The sequence below is a fragment of the Barbus barbus genome (assembly GCF_936440315.1).
Source record: "Barbus barbus genome assembly, chromosome: 28".
In the NCBI taxonomy this organism is placed as follows: domain Eukaryota; kingdom Metazoa; phylum Chordata; class Actinopteri; order Cypriniformes; family Cyprinidae; genus Barbus; species Barbus barbus.
In genome coordinates, this window is record NC_136756.1 from 18961799 (window position 1) to 18985090 (window position 23292).

General features: G+C 37.1%; 1 protein-coding gene across 1 annotated transcript in view; it reads right to left on the bottom strand.

The window, feature by feature from the left end:
- Nucleotides 1–22734, bottom strand: part of LOC306848817 (voltage-dependent L-type calcium channel subunit alpha-1D-like) — a gene marked incomplete at its 5' end in the record, with an annotated part of 42295 nt that extends 19561 nt beyond the window's left edge. The window contains 12 exons of the mRNA XM_079383573.1: nucleotides 139–165; nucleotides 509–590; nucleotides 874–948; nucleotides 2223–2374; nucleotides 3499–3602; nucleotides 3715–3911; nucleotides 4000–4152; nucleotides 8369–8514; nucleotides 10368–10507; nucleotides 16919–17024; nucleotides 18038–18359; nucleotides 22713–22734. Coding sequence (XP_079239699.1) covers nucleotides 139–165; nucleotides 509–590; nucleotides 874–948; nucleotides 2223–2374; nucleotides 3499–3602; nucleotides 3715–3911; nucleotides 4000–4152; nucleotides 8369–8514; nucleotides 10368–10507; nucleotides 16919–17024; nucleotides 18038–18359; nucleotides 22713–22734 — 1526 coding nt within the window. The remainder of the gene's footprint in view (nucleotides 1–138; nucleotides 166–508; nucleotides 591–873; nucleotides 949–2222; nucleotides 2375–3498; nucleotides 3603–3714; nucleotides 3912–3999; nucleotides 4153–8368; nucleotides 8515–10367; nucleotides 10508–16918; nucleotides 17025–18037; nucleotides 18360–22712) is intronic.
- Between the last annotated feature and the right edge of the window lie 558 nt (nucleotides 22735–23292).

Genomic DNA, 23292 nt, shown 5'->3' on the forward strand with positions numbered 1-23292 from the left:
GCATGAACTTCTAAGCATAAACTAAATGTAGCTAGATTTATGCTTTAAACAAGAAAAAACTGTGTATTTATATAAAGTAAAGTTTATATATCCAGTAGATGAACCCTCAACTGTTAGTTTTTCTTCACAATGACTCACCAGCATGGGATCTTCATAATGCGAGCGCTGAAGTCAAAGGACAGTGAACAAAACAAAACAAAACGACAATGAGCTCAAAGACAAGCACAACACAGAGCAATTGGCAAAATGTGCACTCTGATGCATTGCACTTCAGATACTGAAACAAAGACAGCCAAAGAAACCCAGAGTAATGAACTGACTTGCAAGAGCACAAAGAATACAAAGAAAAGAGAACATAATGAGCCGCAACTGAGAAATTAAGGGATGGCACTCCATTATGGCTGATAACAACTTCCATTAGTAAGCCGGCAGGACAACGCAATGACAAATGTTGTGTGTTATGCTGTTTCTAATTATAGTGGGTATGTATGTGTGCGTATATTATTACCAGCAAGCAGCACAACAATCTGTGTGCTCCTCATCTATGTTTTCAGTGTTCTCAGAGGCCGTTTCACTGGCTGGAAGACTTGCTATAGCATGTGAAAAACAGGAAGAGAGTGAAAGATACACAGAAAAGGATAGGTATATGAGAGACAAAGAGAAAGAATAATGTCGGCCACACATTGACACAGTTTTGGAGAAAAGCAATCTCTCTGAAATAGGGTCAAAGCACTTAATATGGGTCCAACCGAGAGATGTGATTTCTAGCCCCAGATGTAAATTACACAATTAGACCAGACAAAGTTGAGGGGCGCTATATATAGAACAGCGGGGGAGTGAAGGGGTCATGCGTCTCGTTCTGATTGGCCGTACCATGGGTTTCATTTGAGTGGCTGAACCAGCCGAATTTCCCCCTCTTCTTATCAGCTAGGTCACGCAAGGTCACGCCTGAGGGGAGATCGAAAATCCAGAGAGAGAAAAAGAGTGAGAGACATGGAATAGAACAAAATGAGAGACAGAACAGATGGAAAAGCAGGTTGGGGCAGAAAAAATGGCCATGGCTCTGCCTGAAGATGTTTGTAAATGTCTTACATCTTGGGTGGTGGGTGGGAAATCTTTACCTCAAACATCAATAGTGAGATGAGATCTTTAATGTATATTGGGTACTCAGTTTACTATATTTTTAATTGGATGTCAGGATAACGTCCGTTCCAGTTTAACAGACTTTAAGTATATCAGTTTAGTATACTAAAACTACAATTGCTGGGTATTTTTATTAAGTACATAAATATATAAATGTATTTGTAGTATACTTAGCATGAAATAAATGTATTTCAAATACATTTTAGTATATTTATTTTAACTAGGTCAGTTAAAGGTAAAATGTGTAATTTCTGCCACTCCAAACTGAGATCTAAAAATAACGATTCATCCCTTGGGGTCCAGGGCAGAGTTATTTTGGTATTATTTATATAATAGTATAGTATTTATTATCATTTTAAATAGATTTTATTTTATATTTTCAATTTTCATTTTCATTTTACTTTAGGTTTTATTTCATGCTTTTTGTCCTTTTTATTATTTATTTATTCAGTTGCCAATGTTTTAAGTTTGAGTTTGTTATTTAATATTTACATCTTATTTTAAATGATTTCAGCTTTATTTCTATTAATAAAAACTATTTGTAAGAGGGTGCTTTTTTACTTTACATTTTAATTAAATGTACACAATATATATTTGTAATATCTAGAATATTTCTATTTTATTTTTATTTTCTATTATATGTCTCATTTTGCTTTCAATATGATGGTCAGAAATCATAAGATTAATCCCAATTATTTTATTCTATTGACAACCATAGTTTAAAACACTAAGAAACACTACATCCAACAAGTGGTTAAAACATCTTGCAAGGTGAATATTCTACAAATAATATTTTAATTTCTTGCTTTGGTCTTAGTCTTTATAATATGATGTTTACTGCTTTTCTCATATGATGTGAATGAGTCATTATACATCAAATGATATAGTTGTCATTCCATTTTAGTTAGGAGGCCCTCCGAAAGGGATCAACATATTTGGGGTCCTTGGGATCAAGAACCATGACTTACTTAATTGTCTCTGTATGGTAAACTGGTATAGGAGAAACAGGTGATCAAAAATGAACAGGTGATCTCGAGGACAAAGGGGTATAGATAGTTAAACAGAGGAGGAGATCTCACGTCTATTCCCATCCTCATCAAACTCATCAATGTCCTCAGCCTGAGTGATCCAGTCCATATATCCACACAGATCCTCCTCCATCTGCTGTTTCTCACGAAGCTTCTGGAAATCTCCACGAGCTTTCGCCTTCTCTCTCTCCTTAGAGAATTCTCTACACACAAGTATGGCCTGTTAGACAAGCAAAACAAATGCACACACGCACAATACACACTGTGGACTTTCACACTCTGTTTAACAGAGAGGTAAGCGGCACAAGGCAGAATCTTTGGGGAATTCTGTTGTCTGCAGGAAATCAAACTCTGCAAATCTGCTACTCTCAGCATCTGGGGATTGTTCCATTCAGGTGAGTAAAAACATCTGATATCTGCTCATTTACTGCTGTCCTCTGTTAAACGATCACAGGTATGCAAACATGTTACAATGCACAGTTTATGATGTCATGAAATGCAGAAGTCTTAGCTCATAAATATTATGGACTAACTGTTTTAATACATAAATTGTCACGTGATGTGTCTATCTTGGTATTCATGCTTTCAGAGTGAAAACTGAAACAAACAATAACATTACGGTTAGAAATAGGCAAAAATCAACAAAATCAACTGCACACGGGGTTGCTTTTTTGTGCATATTTTTACATTTGTCAGTAGAAATATGTGTGGATCATAAATAGGTATTAATAAATAAGTACACTACCATTAAAAAGTTTGAAGACAGTAAGAAATTAATACTTTTATTCAGCAAGGATGGATTAAACTAAACAAAAGTGACAGGAAAGATATTTATGTTAAAAAAAAAAATCTAATAAATGCTGTTCTTTTGAACTTTCTATTCATCAAACAATCCTGAAAAAAATTCATCACCATTTCCAAAAAGAAAAAAAATTAAGCTTAAAATATTTAACAAAAATATTTAAGATTGAATAATGGCTGCTGAAAAAATAAGCTTTGCCATAACAGGAATACATTACAATTTAAAATATATTAAAATATTAAAAACAGCTCTTTTACAATATTTGTAAACAATATTTTACAATATTTTTTCTGTATTTTTGATCATTGGGGAGCACAAAAGACTTCTTTCAAAAACATATCAACGATCCCAAACTTTTGAACAAGGTCATGGTTTCAGTTCCCAGAAAATGCTTGAAGTGATAAAATGTATATTCTGAATACAACACTGGGGATATTTAAAAAAGTGTTAGAGACAAAGTCAGCCACAAAAAGTGATGACAACCGTACACACTTGCCCATAAAGACATCGATCCTGTAAACTCACCCGCTCAACACACCCAACACAAGGTTGAGAACAAAGAAGGATCCAAAGATGACCAGACTTACAAAGTAAACCCACGGCAGTTCAAATCCAATTGCATCATTCATCTACAGAGAAGAACACACAGGCAACTGTATCAGTGTCATACACAATCACTTCCTTAAAAAATAATTACTGCCCATTACAGTCAATCTGAAGACACGTAGTTTACGTAGTTACCCAGTACAAGACATCTGTCCAGCCTTCCATTGTGATGCACTGGAACACTGTTAACATGGCAAAGAAGAAGTTATCAAAGTTAGTGATGCCACCGTTTGGTCCATCCCACTTTCCCCTGCACTCGGAGCCATTGGCATAGCACTGGCGACCGTGACCCGCAAACGCACACGGGACTGGATCATCGTCTGCATAATTATCTGGGAAAGATAAAAGACAGACAGATGGAGTAAGCTAGAGAGTGACTGAAAATGCACATAAATATTTTATGTGAGTGTGTGTAGTTACCTGTGCCTATAAAATAGCAGGTGCGATGCATTCGTCCGATGAAGAGCTCCAGTCCGATGATGGCATAGATGATGATGACAAAGAGGACAAGCAGAGAGATGTGCAGCAGGGGAACCATTGCCTTCATGATGGAGTTTAACACAATCTGCAGGCCTGCACACACACAGAGCAGAGAAATCATCATAATGGAGCACAACCCTGTAACCCAAAACCTGTATTTTTGCATAAGAAAAAAACATTCCCATTCTGACTGTTTATGTCCATTATATCAGTTTAGTATTTTATTATTTTTGCAAATAACGTATTTTAAAATAGTCAGCATTTCGTTAAGACATGTTTATTTATTTTAGGCCAATTTTTCAATTACTAAAATAGCGTATAGTACACAAATGTTCACAAATACAGTAATGTTGTGAAATATTATTACAATTTAAAATAACAGTTTTCTATTTTAATATATCTTAAAATGTAGATTATTCCTGTGATGGCAATCACAGAAATTTTTGTAACAATATAAGGTGCTGTTTTCCCTTTTGAGCAATTTAATGCAGGATTGGTGAATAAAAGTATTAAATTCTCTTTTGAAAAAATCTTACTCCAAATATTTGAAAGGAAGTGCAATTTTTGTCAACAAAAATATTTTATTTGAAAATAATGTTCAACATGACAAAATGTGTGTGACTTGTCACTTAATTCAGCATGAAGAATCTTTTTCGTCTCATCTTTGCTATCGTCAGAAAAAAAAAACAAAAAAAAAAACTGTATTAACATTTTTTCAAACGTTTTAGATAAATGACTAACTGACTGAGTGGTTGATTGACTGACACCAACATCAGTTTACCTTAACCAAGACAATGGCAGCCAGGACATAATAGCACTACAGATGTACATAGTGAGGATTTTTTTATGTGTGTTTTCTGGCAAAAGTAATGGGTATTTGAACAAGAAGTGTCCTCATTCAATGTCACCTTGCCTTACTGGGAGAAGTGCCAGGATTAACGTGCAGGTGAGTACATGAGGGAGAGATACCATCATACATGCCAGTAGGCAGGAAAGATCCACACCACAGTTTCTAAATGTACTGTGGTGGAATAAGTCAATGGTTTACATGATCCTGTTTTCTGCCATCTTGACCAGATTTGCCAGAGCTCTGTTGTACAGTAACTAATGTAATCGTGTTTTCAGCACCGTGGACAGCGCTCTTTGAAATCATCAACTTAGTATTGTAAAGATACAAGCAACAAATGGCTTTTTGGTTAGTTGGTCAATAGTCCCTTTTACACATATATTAATAACTTACTTAATATTAATATAACAACTTACCAGTATGAGAAGCTGTAACACTACCAGTAAATTGCCGGAATGATGCTATGCGTGAACGCAGAATGTAGATTTTCAGAATGTAGACAATTTCAGAACGCGCTGACGTAAGACATCTACAACCCGAAATTCCGGAAATGTTGGGACGTTTTTAAAAATTTGAATAAAATGAAAACTAAAAGACTTTCAAATCACATGAGCCAATATTTTATTCCCAATAGAACATAGATAACATTACACATGTTTAAACTGAAAAATGTTACAATCTTATGCACAAAATGAGCTAATTGCAAATTTGATGCCTGCTACAGGTCTCAAAATAGTTGATACGGGGGCATGTTTACCATGGTGTAGCATCTCCTCTTTTTTTAAAAACAGTTTGAAGACGTCTGGGCATCGTAATAAGTAGGTAATAAGTTTCTGGAGTTTTGGTGTTGAAATTAGGTCCCATTCTTGCCTGATATAGGTTTCCAGCTACTGAAGAGTTTGTGGTTGTCTTTGATGTATTTTTCATTTAATGATGTGCCAAATGTTCTCTATAGGTGAAAGATCTGGACTGCAGGCAGGTCAATTCAGCATCTGGACTCTTCCTCTAAGAAGCCATACTGTTGTAATAGCTGCAGTATATGGTTTTGCATTGTGCTGCTGAAATACACGTTGTCTGGAGGGGAGCAAATGTTACTCTAAAACCTTTATATATCTTTCAGCATTCATAGTGCCTTCCAAAACATGCAAGCTGCCTATACCGTATGCACTTATGTGCCCCCATAACATCAGAGATGCTGGCTTTGAACTGAACGCTGATGACACACTAGAAGGTCTCCCTCTTCTGTAGGGGGGAGGATTTCCAACAAGAATGTTAAATTTGGACTCGTCTGACCATCGAACACATTTCCACTTTGAAATAGTCCATTTTAAATGAGCCTTGGCCCACAGGACACAACGGCGCTTCTAGACCATGTTCCCATATGGCTTCTTTTTTGCATGATAGAGGTTTAGTTGGCATCTGCAGGATGGCATGGCAGATTGTGTTTACCGACAGTGGTTTCTGGTAGTATTCCTGGGCTCATTAATGTCAATGACTCAATCATGCCGATGAGTGATGCAGTGTCGTCTGAGGGCCCGAAGACCACGGGCATCCAACAAAGGTATTTGGCCTTGTCCCTTATGCGCAGAGATTTCTCCAGTTTTTCTGAATCTTTTGATGATGTTATGCACTGTAGATGATGAGATTTGCAAAGCCTTTGCAATTTGACGTTGAGGAACGTTGCTTTTAAAGTATTCCACAATCTTTTTACACACTCTTTCACAGATTGGAGAGCCTCTGCCAATCTTTACTTCTGAGAGACTCTGCCTCTCTAAGACATCCCTTTTATAGCTAATCATGTTACAGACCTGATGTCAACTTAATTAGTTGCTAGATGTTCTCCCAACTGAATCTTTAAAAAAAAAAATTCAGCCCTTTGTTGCCACTGTGCCAACTTTTTTGAGACATGTAGCAGGCAGGTCTCATAAGGGGAAGTCGTGGCCTAATGGTTAGAGAATTGGACTCGTAATACAAAGGTTGCGAGTTTGAGTCTCAGGTCTGGCAGGAATTGTAGGTGAATGTACAGCACTCTCTCCACCCTCAGTACAACGACTTAGGTGCCCTTGAGCAAGGCACCGAACCCCCAACCGGGTGTCGCAGCATAAATGGCTGCCCACTGTTCACGGTGTGTGTGTTTACTGCTGTGTGTGTGCACTTTAGATGGGTTAAATTCAGAGCACAAATTCTGAGTATGGGTCACCATACTTGGCTGTATGTCACGTCACTTTCATTAAATTTGAAATGAGCTCATTTAGTGGATAAAGTTTAGATTCAGTTTGAACATTTGTTATGTTCTCTATGTTTTATTGTGAATAAAAAATCAAATATTGGCTCATGTGATTTGAATATCTTTTAGTTTTTATTTTATTCAAAATTAAAAAAATGTTGTACTCTGGGCCAATCATAACATTCGGACACAGATGACGCATTTACTCCACACTGTGTAGTTCAGTTTGAAGTCATCTAATGATGTCTCTGGGCCAAAAGCAGCTGCATGAATTTGAACGTTTGACACAAAAAATGAAAACCTCAATAAAACACTGACCGCGTATACCCTTCCATGTTTACAACACAACACCAGGAGGCGCAATTGTTTAAAGGGGTCATCGGATGCCCATTTTCCACAAGTTGATATAATTATTTAGGGTCTTAATGAAAAGTCTATAACATACTTTGGTTAAAATTTCTCAAAGGTATTGTAAAACAACACCCTTTTTACCCAGTCAAAATCAGCTCTGTTTACAGCAACCCGATTTATTGCATGTTTCTTTAAATGTTAATGAGCTCTGCTCACCCCGCCCCTCTCTTCCGTGGGGTGATGAGCCGTTCTCATGAAACTGTTTACTTTAGCCATGGAACTCGGCAACTAGCGCATCATTAGGAAAGGCGATTTGCAAAGATTCATAAAAGAACCTTATGCTCACTTCTTCTGTTGGTGAAGCTGGATCAGGAATGATTTAGAACGCATTTAGATTGATCGGGTGGGGGGGGGGGGGGTGCATTCCCTTCAAAAACAAACATACTCCACTGCATCTTCAGCGGCTCAGATGTCGGGAGTAAATGACGACTGCTATGTTCATTATTACATCCAAGAACAGAACACCTCAATCGCTTAGGAGCCATTCTTGTCTACTCTCGCTCTGGCATTGAAACAATGGTGGACTGATGACAGCTCACTCAGGGCGAGTCTAAGGTAAAATGCTAATGTCAATCAACAATCGTGGGAGCCTGGGTCTGTGTGACGTCACACAGACGGGCATCTGAGAATGGCTTGATATGAGAAAGGGGAAATGACAAAGCACATCACTCCATGCAAAGCATCTCAGAATACCTTCTTAGGAGCACAATAACACTCTTGTGTGGGTAAAATACCACTGAATAGTTCATAGAAATGTAAACCAGATTAAATCAGGCATCAAATTTAATTGCTTCATTTTCTTTCAATTACAAAAACAAACTCACTGGGCACTCCAGAAACCAGTCTGAGGGGTCGTAAGACTCTGAATGCTCGGAGAGCTTTGACATCCAGACCTCCCGGTTTCCCCGGCAAGTGTGAAGTGGTTTCACCGGATTTATGAGTAGCAGTCTCTAATACCACACTGAACAACCTGCAAAATACAAACAACAAAAGCAAATATACATAAATATGGTTCATTAAATACATATTAAATAATAAAATGTATAATGTAATATTAAAGGTAAAATTATGATCTTCTTACATTAAAATCTGAACTTCAAATATTCATCAAATGAAAGATTAAAAATATTTAAATGCAGGAGATCAGGTTTTACAACAAAGGCAGTTTTTTTCATATGTTAAATCTTATAATAATATTTAATTATATTTAGAGTGTTTTAATATTCGGTTTAATTTCACACTTACTTTCTTATATAAAAAACTAAAACTAAAAATATACCAAAATTAGATGCCACGTTAGTCATTTTAGTAAAACTGACTAAAACTAATGAATATGAGATGACAAAGGTGAATATAAAACAAAAAACCAGTCCTGTCCAATTCCCAAATGGATGACTCTTATACAAGCTAGGTTCTTTTCAGTGAATCCATAAAATAGAGTGTAACTGGTGTAGTTTCCAGGGATATCGTCGACCTGATTGAACAGATACTATTTAAACTGAACTGAGCTGGATGATGACATCACTGAATTCAATGATGAACTGCCTTTAACTGAAAATTGAGTGTTTACTATTGTCCATTTGCATTACTGACACACTATTTTCCTATTTAATACTGTAAAGCTGCTTTGACACAATCTGTATTGTTAAAAGAGCTAAATAAAGGTGACTTGACTAGTCTGATTCCTGAACAAATGGTGCTCATGAGCCAGCTCTTTTTAGGAAGTCAAAAACATACATTTTGACCAGTGTCACCCGATTTCCAAACAAATGATTCTTATGAGCCAATACTTCTTAGGACGTCATACAGCGTGAACAGTGTATCCTGATTCCCAAACAAATGACTCATATCAACTGGTTCTTTTCAGTGGTTTGAAAACATACAGCGTGACTAGCAAAATTCTATTCCCAAATGAACATACTGAAGTGTTGTGGAAGCTGGCTGGGCAACAACATTTGTGGCACCTATCCCAGCTATCTTTGTGCTTTCATGCATACACATGCATGCACAAATACTCTCAGGATGGCATCAGTATTATAAGCAGCAGTAATATGATGTGTAATACCATGTGTTTTGAACAGATCCACCTGCCCATTAGCAGTTCTGTCTGTGAGCTTAATGAAATCTCCAATCAATACCAAAAAAAGCTCTCAAAATTATACTCAAAAAGGCGCTAAATGCCTGGCACAGTCATCTTCCTTTAGATAATTAACCATCACTCTGACCAACTGGCCATTAATGACCTCAGAACAGCTGTTTAGGCCCATTTTAGCAGGACAGTCAGAGCTCTGGGGAGCTTATCGCTCTTTAAATACACTCTATGGTGTGAGCAGGAAGAAAATGAGTTTAAATAGCGTCATACTATGAAAGACTGATTCTTTTTTTAGTGGATGAAACATGTATTGACACACTTCTCACATACACACACATTTACCACAGGGCTGTAAAGCTTGGTGTGTAAAATTAATGGTAGTGCCTAGTCTCTGTAGGTCAGATTAAGACACAACGACAGAGTGAGAGAGCGAGGATTGACAGCCAGATCTGAGCAGATAATCTGAGAGGGAGAGGTTGAGAAAAGGGAGAAATGAGGGAGAAAATGGGGTAAAGAGAACAGCAGGACAAGAGGAGAATTGTGGATAAGAGAGCTGCTGCTGGCCATTACACAACCTGAATAAAAATCATCTACAAAAATTAATATGCAAGTGAATCATGGGAGGAAAGGCTGTGATGCCACTCCGGTTATTATGACTCATTTTCAAACGAAACAGACAGTAAATAAACAAGTGGGGATGGATGGCTAGAGCGATGAAGATGGTGTCATACCCTACGATGACGATGACAAAGTCCAGTAAATTCCAGCCGTTGCGGATGTAAGAGCTCGGGTGCATGACGAGGCCGTACGCAAGGATCTTCAGAAATGTCTCGATGGTGAAGATGATCAAAAACACATATTCAACTTGTTCCTGGAGAGACACAAAGAAAAAATAAAAGGTCAAACACACATACACACATCAGATTGTAATTTTAAAAATGATTGTAAAAGGTTGTTACAGTGGTGGCCAAAATTATTAGAACACTAGTATTTTCACCAGCTAAAATGGTTTTAAGTCAGTTATTTCTATCTTTTGCCATAGTGTGTTAGTAGGAAATATCAGTTTATATTTCAAAACATTCATTTTGCCATTAATTGTAATAATGATAACTTCATAACTTCATAATTATACAACCTTATACCCAATTATATAAAAGGTTTTAATACTTTTTGCCCTCATTAGTTCATTTTAAATTAATTAAATGACAATTCAAGTTTTAAAAGTACAAATAATCCATGTACTAGCTCAATTAATATGGTCACAAACCTGACAAGGAAGCTTGAGGCACACAAATCATTGTCAGGGTTCTGTCACTTTGGTCTAGTTTATTCATGGGTTTGTTGACGGAGCCCTGACACTCTCTTCTTGTCTTGTTTTCTGGTGAGCACACTCTCGTCTGCGTGCTTTCATTTTTGTCATGTTTTGTGTGAACACGCGGCTTATGAGTCTTCTCATTAGCTGCGTGTTCTTGTCCTGTTTTGCACATGGCCGGTGATTCTGTTTTGCTGACCATGTGCTTGTTTTTGTTTTGTGTGAGCACATGGTTCTATGTGCCATGTGCTTTCATGTCAATTGTCTTGACCCCACCCACCTTGTTTCCTGATTATTGGTTAATTTGCCCCACCTGTGTTTTCGTTACCCTTCTCATTTGCTCCCTTTATAATCGCATTGTGTTTGCAGTTCTGTGCCACTCCGTCGTCGATGTTACCCTGTTTGAAGTCTTGTCCTGCCTTGCCTTGCCTTGCAAAACCTTGTCCTGCCAAGCCAGTCTGTTTTCCCCTAAAGGGTAGTTTTTGTGGTTTATTTAATTTTTTTGTATTAATAAAGCCCTTTTGCCTCCTGCAATTGAGTCCTCGCTCTATCCCTTCACCCACACCTGACAATCATATCATCAAATCAATATTCAAAAGCAGATGCAATAAAAATAGCATATTTAGCATATTAATTGTTAACAGTAAAAAAAATTAGGCTGTACATTTAAGGTAAGTGTCTGCACTGGTATGACCCCATGACCTGTTCACAACACAGTGAGTGAGAGAGACAAAAGAGGGCCGGTCCTGAGCAGAGCTGGACTTCAAAATGGGGAATCTGTGAGCGTTTCAAAGGATTACTAATCTGTCATCCTCTCCTTTCTCTCCCTCCCTCTCGTTTTCCACTGCTGGCGTATGACAGCAGCCTGTCCACTGTGGCGGCACACTTGTGTGCACATACTTACTCCCTCCATATAAGCAAACATATAGACAGAAACAGCAAATTAACCACAAAAAACCCCACACCATCTGTATAAGACAGAGGACAATACCATCTGGACAATAATAACCATACTGACACACACACACTGCTGTCCTTGATTTAATGTATAGTGACATACAGCATAAACTTCCATTTGCTGGACTGTATGTCTCTGTCTAAAGTATGCAGAAGCTTTAAGCAAACTGACAGGAACAGAACGTCCATGAACTATTTCTGAGGCTCTCAACTGAATATCCCCTTCCTTAGGTGAGCAGATAGACCATGAAAGCATTCAGACCCTTTCTTTGGTAGACAAATAAATGCAATTAATTTGCATAAATAATAATAATAATAAATAATATAAATGTAAATAGTAATAAGAATATATATTTTATTTTTTAAACTTGAAATATTTTTTTTGGACCGCTGTATGCCAGTGATGATGATAATAATGTATTTTTAATAGGTTTTATATATCCGCAGGCTAGGGAAATTAAATGGTAATAGGCAATGTTTTGACTTCTAAAAGTCACTATTCAGTGCTTTTTTGTTTGCCACAACAGTGAAATGCCTTTTAATTATCTTATTTTGGGGGCTTTTCTCAGCACATATTGATATGTGCAATTAATCGCAATTAATTCATTTCATTAATCTGCAAAACATGTAATTATTTCAATTAAAACTTGCAGTCGATTGACAGCCCTTGTAATTAGACATACAGGCTCAGAGTGCTGAATGCCTTTGAGTAATGAACCGAAGACAACTGAAACCAAGATGATGGACAGTAAAATATAACAAACAATATGGCAGAGGGCTCTGTGAGAGGAGAGACTGACAGCAAACACACACTCATTAAATGCATGCCCCCTCCTTTGCACCTGGATTCCAGGATGTGGCTTTAAGCATCAGAACAAAGATGGAGAGCGAGAGAGAGAGAAAGAGAGAGAGACAGAGAGAGAGAGAGAGAGAGCGAGAGGGATGGGGTGATGGGGGAAGGGTGATGAGAGACAGGGGAGGAAGAGTAAGCTGCTTATCAGGACCAAGAGCATTTAGAGCAGCCAAACGAACAGGCAGTTCATACAATCTCCCCTGACCACCACTCTCTGTGCTCTCACTGTCTTAATAACCCTCTCTGTCTCTTTCTCTTTTACATCATTTGGGTGTCCTGTTATCCAGCAAAAACGCAGAGGAAGAGTGAAGCAAGTGAATGTGACTGAACTCAAATCAAGCATTATTCTGTTTTCTGATTTCAATGTAAACTTGTTTATTCTGTGGGTATTATTGGCACTGTGGACAGCCAAATATGAAAATGATGTCATCATTTACTCATCCTCGTGAGTCATTTAAAAACTAAATGACTTTCTTTCTACTGTGGAACATAAAAGATGATATTTTGAGAATTTTGAAAGAATGTTATTTCATATTCCATAGAAGAAGTTCAAACAGGTTTGGAACAAAACGGAGATGAGTAAAGATGACAGAATTTTCCTTTTTGGGCGATCTATCCCTTTAAATTAACTTTAGACACACTTTTCCCTTTTAAACTCAATAATTAATTTAAGAAGTCCAATAACAATGTCCAACAGTGAACACACTTACATTGTACATTAAGAGATCTGTCATTTTTCAAATGACAGATCAAGAATGATTTTGAAGGAAAAAATTAGCTTTGCCGTCACAGAAATAAATTTGTTATTTTAATGAGTTTAAATTATTAGGAATAAATTAGTTATTTTAAATTGTAATAATTTTTCACAATATTGCAATTTTTGCTTAATTTTTGATCAAATAAATGCAGCTTTGATAAGCATAAGAGATTTCTATCAAAAACATGAAAAAAGTTGTAATTACACCAAACTTTGACCTGTGTGTGTACATATTTAAATGTGACAATGAAAAAACTGCAATGGAAAGAAAGGCTAAGTACTATGAGCTTTAATCACAGCATATGCTACTGAGCATTAGCATTAGTCACAGGATACCCATTAGCCCTTGCACTTGAATAATTTTGTTATGTTTGTTCAAAGCTAGGGGACTAAGAAGTAAGTTTTAATTTAGTTTTTATAATTAAAATATATATTTAGCTCTATTTATTTATTTATGTTTTATAATAAAAATGTAAGTCACCATTACGTTCCCTTTTGCAAAAATGTCTGATTTTTTTTTCAAACAAAAAGGCAAACTGCATTTATTTTAAACCAAAGCCTATGGCTTACTTTAAACATCAACACTATTATTTTGCTTCCTAGAAAGCATTGGTGTTTTTCTCTTGATATGTAAATCTAGTCTGTATGCAATTCAACGAGTGAATATTGCAACCCCCCCCAACCCCCATAAAAGCTGACTCTGGAAGAAAACACTGTCATTCGTTCATTAGTTCATGCTACACTGTGATCTTTCATCTGGGTTGCACATTATGCCCTGTTGTGGCTCTTTTGTCACTGCAGTGTCACTTCTCTTACATTTGAATGCAAATTCTTCTTCTATAAAAAGAATGCGATGCTCTGATGGGACAGGCATGAGGCAATGCCCGAGGGGGGTCGTGTTCAGGGTCCTGATCGCATGCAACTCGATTGGTCTCCTTTCTCTCATTTCCTCTCTTTCTCTTCCTGTTTCTCTCACACAAGCCTTAGGGAAGATCCCCTCCACTACAGAACTTCACAACACGTAGAGCATTTCAGTACGAATGGGGCGCAGTCACATGCGCCTGTACACTCGAGATGACAGCGGGACAAACTCTGAGGCTCACATGGCTGATTTGGCAAAGTCCAGTGAAAGTGCTAGTGTGCCGAGATGTGGAGAAAGGATTTCTGGACTTAAACGAAAGGTGTTTCATTTGGTCCGACCCCTACTGAGAAACAATAGCTAGGGGCACTTCTCTTTCGTTTACGATTTCTCTCTCATCTCAGTGACCTTTGCATGCCGAAGTGAAGCTGTAGTGCACAAAATCTCATGCAGCCTCGCATTGTTGCATGCCTCACTGCAGCTGTGTAGAAAAAAAGCATTTTGTTTCCTCAATGCCACTAACATGCAAGAAAATTAAAGCCTTGCCATCTCAGATAGAGGTGCCATCATCTCAGTAACACAGGGGGATTTAAACCAAAAATTAAAATTTAAAGGAAGAGTTAATCCAAAAATGCAAGTTATGTCACCACTTACTCAACCTCATGTCAAAAATATCTCTTTTTTGCCCTTACATTGACAGTCGGTGGAGACAAATGTTCAAAATGTCTTCTTTTGTGTTTCACAGAAGAAATAAAGTCATGCAGGTTTGGATGAACATGAGGGCGAGTAAACAATGACTGAATTTTCCATTTTTGGGTGAACTGTGCCTTTAAGAATGGCTGCTGAGTGGATCAAATGTTACGCTCTCTGATGGGATACAATGAGAGGTTGTGAGATGAGGGGGATTACCACATCATCAAACGGCAAAAAAGAAGGATTTTTACATAAAAATGGCACCTGATTTTCAAATTGTTCTATTCAAAGTACAAAGCTTCTAGAAATTTCTGATGCTGGAACAGCAGTAGGACTCAAAATAGTGTGGCTAAAATGAGTCACATGACAAAACGCTCTTGCTTGAGGCCAATGCCCCTATGTGTGTGTGGCACGTGTGTGTTTCTCTGTGCATTTGTTTTTATTTTCAGAGGGATAACAAAATGCACACTAAATTTGACCAACTTTAGTCTTATTACTAAATTGTCACAATATTACTGTTTTTTTGTATTTTTCATTAAATACATGCATTGGGGAGTAAATTCAACTTCTTAAATTTTTTTTTAAAAACTACTGACCCCTTAAAAAAGTATACATTATTACTAATAGTATACAATAGTAGCTTACATTCTACATAAAATGTAAAGTTCCATACATTCTTAATTTGAGTTCTCATGTCTTTCTGTCCAAGCACCAACAAATGTCTTTCTTTGAAATGACTTCGCTGTCATCTTTTCTGTTTTAATACTTAAAAAAAAAAAAAAAAATCAAATCACACCAGCATTCTGAGGGCACGAAAAACACAAATATTGTGTCCATTCTGTACATGTGGTTGCAATATTACACAAAATTAAAGGCACTGTTCTTCCGTTTAGACATTTGGGGGACATTTGTAGTGTAATGGTTATGTAATGGTTAAAAGCCGGACTTGTAATCCAAAGGTTGCGGTTTCGAGTCTCGGGCCGGCAAGCATTGTAGATGGGGGGAGTGAATGTACAGCGCTCTCTCCACCCTCAAAACCACGACTGAGGTGCCCTTGAGCAAGTCACCGAACCCCCAACTGCTCCCCGGGCGCCGCAGCATAAATGGCTGCCCACTGCTCTGGGTGTGTGTGCACTTTGGATGGGTTAAATGCAGAGCATGAATTCCGAGTATGGGTCATCATACTTGGCTGTATGTGACGTCACTTTCACATACTGTAAAACTACAGTCACAATAGACCTTGTAAAGAAATGAACAAAAACCTCTTCAAAGTTTTTTGAGAAAAAGATCAGAGCTCAAATCCCAACACATCTGAAACAGGAAACAACCACCCAGAGAGCTACCAAAAGACACAGCAGAAAACGACCAAAAAAAACAGATAGGACAAACCATTAGAAAGAAATGTATATTACATAATACATAAACACACATGCTTCTGACTGCACCTGAGATCCATAACACACCTCCCAAACGGTCAGCAGGAATTCGGTCAGCGCTCTGTTCCGGGCACCATCCCAATATATCTGATTATGAAACAACACCTGGGAAGGGAAACACCTTTTCGCTCTCTCTGGTGGCTATTGCACACTTTTACCTTATATCCAATTTTACTAACCATATCTCATGGTGGATCTGAGCGTTTCCACAAGGGTCAATAAAATACACTAAAGGAGCTTTACTATTAAAGGAACTATACTGAAGGAACTTACCATTACTTACCATGTTTGCACAAAAACCTAGAAGCTGGTTGTCCATGAGTGTTCTTCAATCCCTTTTCAGTTCTAAGCTGAACTGAAATTCACACCACCCCAATTTCACAGTCTTGAGAGAGAGAGAGAGAGCAATACTTACTAGGTCATGGTTGGTGGCATTCGAGTCGTCTTCGGGAAAAGGCTTGGAGACCCCCAGAGCAACACAGTTAGCGAAGATGGCCAGAAGAATAAAGATATCAAATGGTCTGGAGTCACATGTTAAGGTAAACGTGATCTTATTAGAGTGCCATTACATTCAACAGGCATTATTTAGCAAGTTACTTACAACAGTTAAGTTTTTTACAACAAAAGAGGTAAACTGGTGGACCACTCTCGGATGACACATGGAACTGTGTACTTAAACAGGTTCATTCATCATCCATGTGTGCTCGACACTCTCTTATTCAGTTTAAAGTAGTACACAGAGCTCATATATCCAAAGTTAAATTAGCTCAAATGTTTCCTGGTACTAGCTCTTTGTGCTGTAGATGTCAGTGTGCTGAAGGTACTTTAATTCACATGTTCTGGACATGTCCCAAACTGGAACGTTTCTGGCGGTCAATATTTAACACCCTTTCTGTGGTTCTTCAGTGCAGATTAGAACCAGAACCACTTGTGGCATTGTTTGGAGTTGCTCCAGAGGAGTTACAGCTGTCTGTATCAATGTGTAAAATTCTTGCCTTTTCCTCTTTGTTGGCACGTAGAGCCATTCTATTAAAATGGAAGAATTCTCTCCCACCCACACATATTCAATGGATTAGAGAAACGATGTCTTGTTTATACCTTGAAAAGATTAGGTACTCATTAAGAGGATCGGGAAAACAATTCTTTAAGTTGTGGCAACCTTTCATCGATTATGTTGACAATTTTAAATAATACCCTTTTCATTGATTTGAATTTACATTTTGTTTTTTGTATTTTATCTATTTATTTCCCTCTTCTCTCTGATGTACACATGTATGCACTGAATAATTTTTTTTTTTTCATCATTATTATTATTATTATTATTATTATAATTTTTTTTTTTAAACTTGTAATTCCTTTTTGAATTACTGGACAGCATGAGCGTTACTCCGGGGTTGGTAAGGATTGGGAGATTGTTAAATGTGATATCAAAAAATCAATAAAAATATTCAAACCAAAAGAGGTAAACTGTTTGAAAGCTTGAGAGAAGTAGTAAAGCTTTGTTTTCTGTCATTGACTGAGTTGTAATGGATACTTCCACTCCACAAGGTGAAGGGCGGCCCTGCGGATGGGGTTGTTTAATTTAAGGCAGAAAAGAGCTCTGGGTGCACGTTGGACTTGGTTGGAGCCCTGGACCTGCTTCTTCACATGCTGACTCTTCTTCTTCTGCGTTCCAGTGGAGCTGGTGGTGGAGTTGAGAGTTTCCGTACGGTTCATCTTCGGCCGTTCATTTTCCTCCCACTCGTCTTTTTCTTCCTCGTCGCCCTCATTGTCCTCTCCTCCTCCACCTCCCTCCTCCTCCTCCTCCTCTTCCGCTTCGCCACCACCCTCCTCTTCCTCATTGGAGTACCCATTCCCTAAAGACAGAGGTTTAGTCACTTAATGAAGGGTTATATGTCTGGATGACACAGCAAACAACAGTCTCTAAACTAAAATTAACTAATGCATTGTCAATGAGTGACAAGGATGCATTAAACTGATCAAACGTAACAGTAAAGACATTTGCAAATGTTATAAAAGATTTGTTTCAATCAAATTCTGAACATTTGAATTTTCTACTCATTAAAGAACCCTAAACAATCAGGTTTTCCACAAAAATCATGGTTTTAACAAAAATATTAAGCGGCACATCTGTTTTCAACATTGATAATGATAAGAAATCAGCATAATGATTTCTGAAGGATCATGTGAGTGAACCCTGGAGTAAAGGCTGCTGGAAATTCAGCTTCGCTATCACAGGAATTACATTTCAAAATACATCAAAATAGAAACAGTTGTTTTAAATTGTATTATAGTACTGTTTTAACTGTATTTTTGATCAAATATATGCAGCCTCGGCGAGCATCAGAGACTTCAAAAACACTAAAAATTCTTACCAACCCCAAACTTTTAAACTTTAAAGTTCAATTTAAAACACCAATAAGACCATACATATAGCAAAAATGTGCTATTTTAGTACTGTCAGTAGAGTTTCCTAATAAAAGTGAACCCCCCCAAAAATGTCCTGAGATGTGATAAAGCATCAAAAAACAACAAAAAAGCTTCTCTCCTATATTTATCACTTTATTTCCCCAACATAGCAAGCTTAGTCTTAGTTTGAATAAAATCTCATCGGTCCAAAATACTGCTTCACATTACATCAATCCTGATTGGCTGAGATTGTGTGAATTCTTCTTTGAGTGTCAAAATAAATTACTTATTTATCACCAGAGATTAAAAATATTTGCTTATTTGCCCTAAAAAGTAATTTCTACAAATTATCTTTAAAATGAAATAATTTTATATTTACATGTATAATTTGAAATGCATCATCTTAAATGTATAATATTTACATTATTTATTTTGCAATTAAAAAAATATATTACTTATTATTACACATTTTTCATTCATGATATTTTCTTTTTAATTTTTAATTTGTTTGCCTTTATTATGATAGGACAGTGTAGAGCTGACAGGAGGTGAAGTGGGAGAGATAGAGGGGGTAAGAGCGTCGACTCATTTATGAAATTTTAAACGGAGTGTCTATTTACACTAAGTGCAAATAGCCTGCCTTTTTGGCAGAGGCTATTTACACTAACTCCGCCCCCCAAGGTGTTTTTGGGCTAGTCAACATTACAAAAGACGATTGTCAGTCATCAGGTCCAGTGGCACAGTTGGTTAAGCGTGTGTCATATTACATTTGATGCAACTGACCCAGGTTCAAATCTGCCTTTTGGCGAACTTTTTTTCTCCCTTTTCAAATTTCAAATGACATCAGAAAAGCATTTATTTTTAATAAAAATTAAGGAAATAATCAAAAATTTTAAAATAAAGTATCGGGTAGGGTTAGGGTAGGTGTAGGGAGGGCTTTTGTCTCAATAAGGTGGCATCCATTTAATAATTTGAATTAAAATTAAAATGTACACTCAATAAGTTATTATTGCATACTGTTTAATGTATTACAATAGTGAGATGCAGATAATTGCCACTATTTGCAACAAGTAGTATAAATAGCAGAAAATCCTGCTATTTTAACATAGTGTAAATAGAATCTAGCTATTCACACTTAGTGTAAATAGCATATCACTAAAAATACTACTATTTTCACTTAGTGTAAATAGCATCTATCATCTTACACTAAGTGCAAATAGCCTCTATCACTATTTATACTTAGTGCAAATAGCTGCTGCCAATTTTTAATCAAGCTTAAGATATAGAACTGGCCCAACAGGGAAGGTGACAGTTCAAACAACAGTTCAACTGCCCTGAAACTCTCCCCAAAACTTATTGTTGAGCTGCGGGTCTACATCACACCTTTTTAGGATGCAACATAAACAGTAACAACTATTGTTATAAAGAGTACTGTAAGTCACTCAGTTTTACTATATTTTCCATGGCATTGTCTTATCAATAGTTGCTACAATCTTATCATTAGTTGCTACAACAAGTGTTCCTAATCATCTGGACACAGGAAAGGAGTGATAGAGAGCTAAGTAACTAAAAACCATGAAACTCGAATGACTCTGGTCATATTAAAGAGGGTGAGCGAGATAAAGAAGACAAAGCTTTCTAATCTGCCACAGTCTCTGATGAACAGGAGGCCTCTGCACTAGGTGAGGAGAACCACACAGTAACAGCTGTGACCTACTTCCCACTGTGAGAGGGGGTGCAGAGCGGGATTCTGGGCCAGCGGTTTCATATGTGAGTACCTGTGGATTCATGATGTTAGCCTCTAAGCACAGCTAGCTGACAGCTAACAGAGAGAGTCATGGGTAGGGGGAGGTGCAAGAGAGAGATCGCGAGGACACTATGCAGATAGTGAATTATAACTTCATTATATGCATAAGACCTCAGTGAGACCGAAGGGAATCCTATCGGCCAGAGATAACAGCAATCAGTACTTTCATTGAACATTTAAAATGGGCAGGCAGGAGAGAGAAATAAACTCCTGTGTGAGGTCTGTAAAGTGAGCTATCATGACTGCTGCGCTGTGCTGATAAAGACACACACCAAATGGAAATTGAGGGGCCAATTTAGCACATCATTAAAAGAAGGTATTATGAAAAATGAGTTTTTGTTTTGGCTGCAGCTCTGTGTAACCCTTACTATGGCGGCTAACATAAGCCAACAGGCTCTCTTGTACTTTAAAGATAGGTTTGTTGGGTTTTCAATCATGGTATTATATTTGCTGTGTGTCCATAATTTCACACAGGGGGGAGTTTGAAATTTGAAGTTATGAAATTTACTTTAACAAGTTTTTATCTATGTCTATTTCTGAACATAACGGATAAACAAAACTGACCTCAAAAGCATGAACCTGTCATTTAATTTTAATCCATCATTTAATACCACGACAGTGAGCTGCAACTCCTATAGTTGTGTGGCTGTGGATACTGAGACAATTTTATGATTCTCATTGAAGATTAAACAAGCATGAAGCTTAGTTTCTTTGGCGAGACAGTTTGTATGGACTTAACCAAAAAATATATAAATAAATAAAAATAAAAACAATTATTACATTGCAGCGTGGCATTATTTTTCAGTTGAAGGCAACAACACCAATTTAAGTGCTCTGCATACTGCTACATGTTAATGCTTTTGTATATATCTATATTTTATTTATCTTAATGGAGTGACCTAAACGGTGTAGAAACATGTGCAAAGAGACACATACAGCACCTTTCATGTGCAGACTTGTTTCTAAAGCAGAAGGATTTGGTTCTTGAGCTAGTTAGGGATCAAAGATTAGAGGCCCATTTAATCACACTTGCTACCAGCAGAATATTCATTTGCCATCTCCAGAGGCCCTGCATTACACTGTACTATGTGCATTAACCTGCAGTGCTGGGGTTACTTGGCTATGATGGAAGTCAAATGACATCTGTAATTGCAGGTTGCCTGCAATCAGAAAGTCATCATAAAGCGCATGTGCATGTTGCGCTCTGAAAATGACCCTGTGGCAGTGAAACATCTGGTGCTTCGAACAAGAAAAATAAATTGGAAAAATAATTTCATAATTTGATCTCAACAGAGCTCAAGGCTCAAAACCTTCATCTTTCATTATAATTAACATGTATAACATTTTGTGTTTATGTAATTAATACAACTGTCAATTATTTTGACAGATGAGGTGCAGTTACCCTATTTCAGCTAGTATTTCACATGGTTTAAATGTTTATTTTAACAAAAAATGTTTCAGTAAAAATCTGTTAATATAATAGGTAAACTATAAGTTGCCTTTATATATAAATGTGAAAAATGTGAAGTGAAATAATAAAAAATATAATATACATCAAAGCAATATGCACATTTGTACAATTTTACAGCAAACTGCTATTAAAAATTAGTTTTTAAATAATCTTTCCAAAAGTTAACATACTGTTCAAAATTAATTAAGAAGAGGTATTCCCAAAATTCCTGCATAAACCATGATATCGGTGTTGCATTTTATTTTTAAAAAAGTGATTTTCTTATTTCTTATTTTCTGATATTTAATTAACGTTTAGTACATTGTTGTTGCGTCATGTCAGGTGTTTTATTTTTGTCAATCTTCTAAATGTTAAAGAGTAGTTCAACAACAAAAATAAACTGAAACAAAATTACTATGTTTCATATAGACACGAACACACGTTTACGCTTGTATTTGACTATTTAACGGCGGATACACAACGTATGTGTATTTATAAAAACTAAACCTAAAAATTTGAATTAAATGATAAAATAAAACTTACTTTTTCGGTTCTCCTCATACATGTCGGAGATTGTCACTTTGACCTCATTGGAGCATGATCCTCACGACAGTTTCTTCACTTACATTTTTGAGGCATATTTCCAAAATGATCTTTTTCTATGAAAGCGTTTAGTTTTCCAGCTGTGCAGTCCTGGACCTGTATCCAAATGCCGCCAGTCTCCCCCTAAAGGCTTTTCATTTTGAATCAAATGAGTTGTATTCAGTTGATTAAAAAAAAACTTTGAGGGCGTTCGGGACAAAAATAAAGAATTCTAGACGTTGATAAATAAAAGGCACCCTCTGTCTCTATCTATCTCCGCATTTAAGCCATCAATTCAGGATTAAAGAAAAAATGACTCGTTTAAAGGGACAGGCAGCCTAGAAACTTATTAAAGGGAAGGATATTGGGCAAACGATTTTATGCAGCGTCGACAGAAAATGTGGGCGACTCTTTGCTCATTTTCGAATGCAACGGATCAGTCTACACACACATACACAGACGAGCGCGTGTGCGCACTCGCGCTGTCTACGCGTCTCTGCGCGCTCTTGTGCCCGATTGCATGTAGAATGTGTGAGCATGC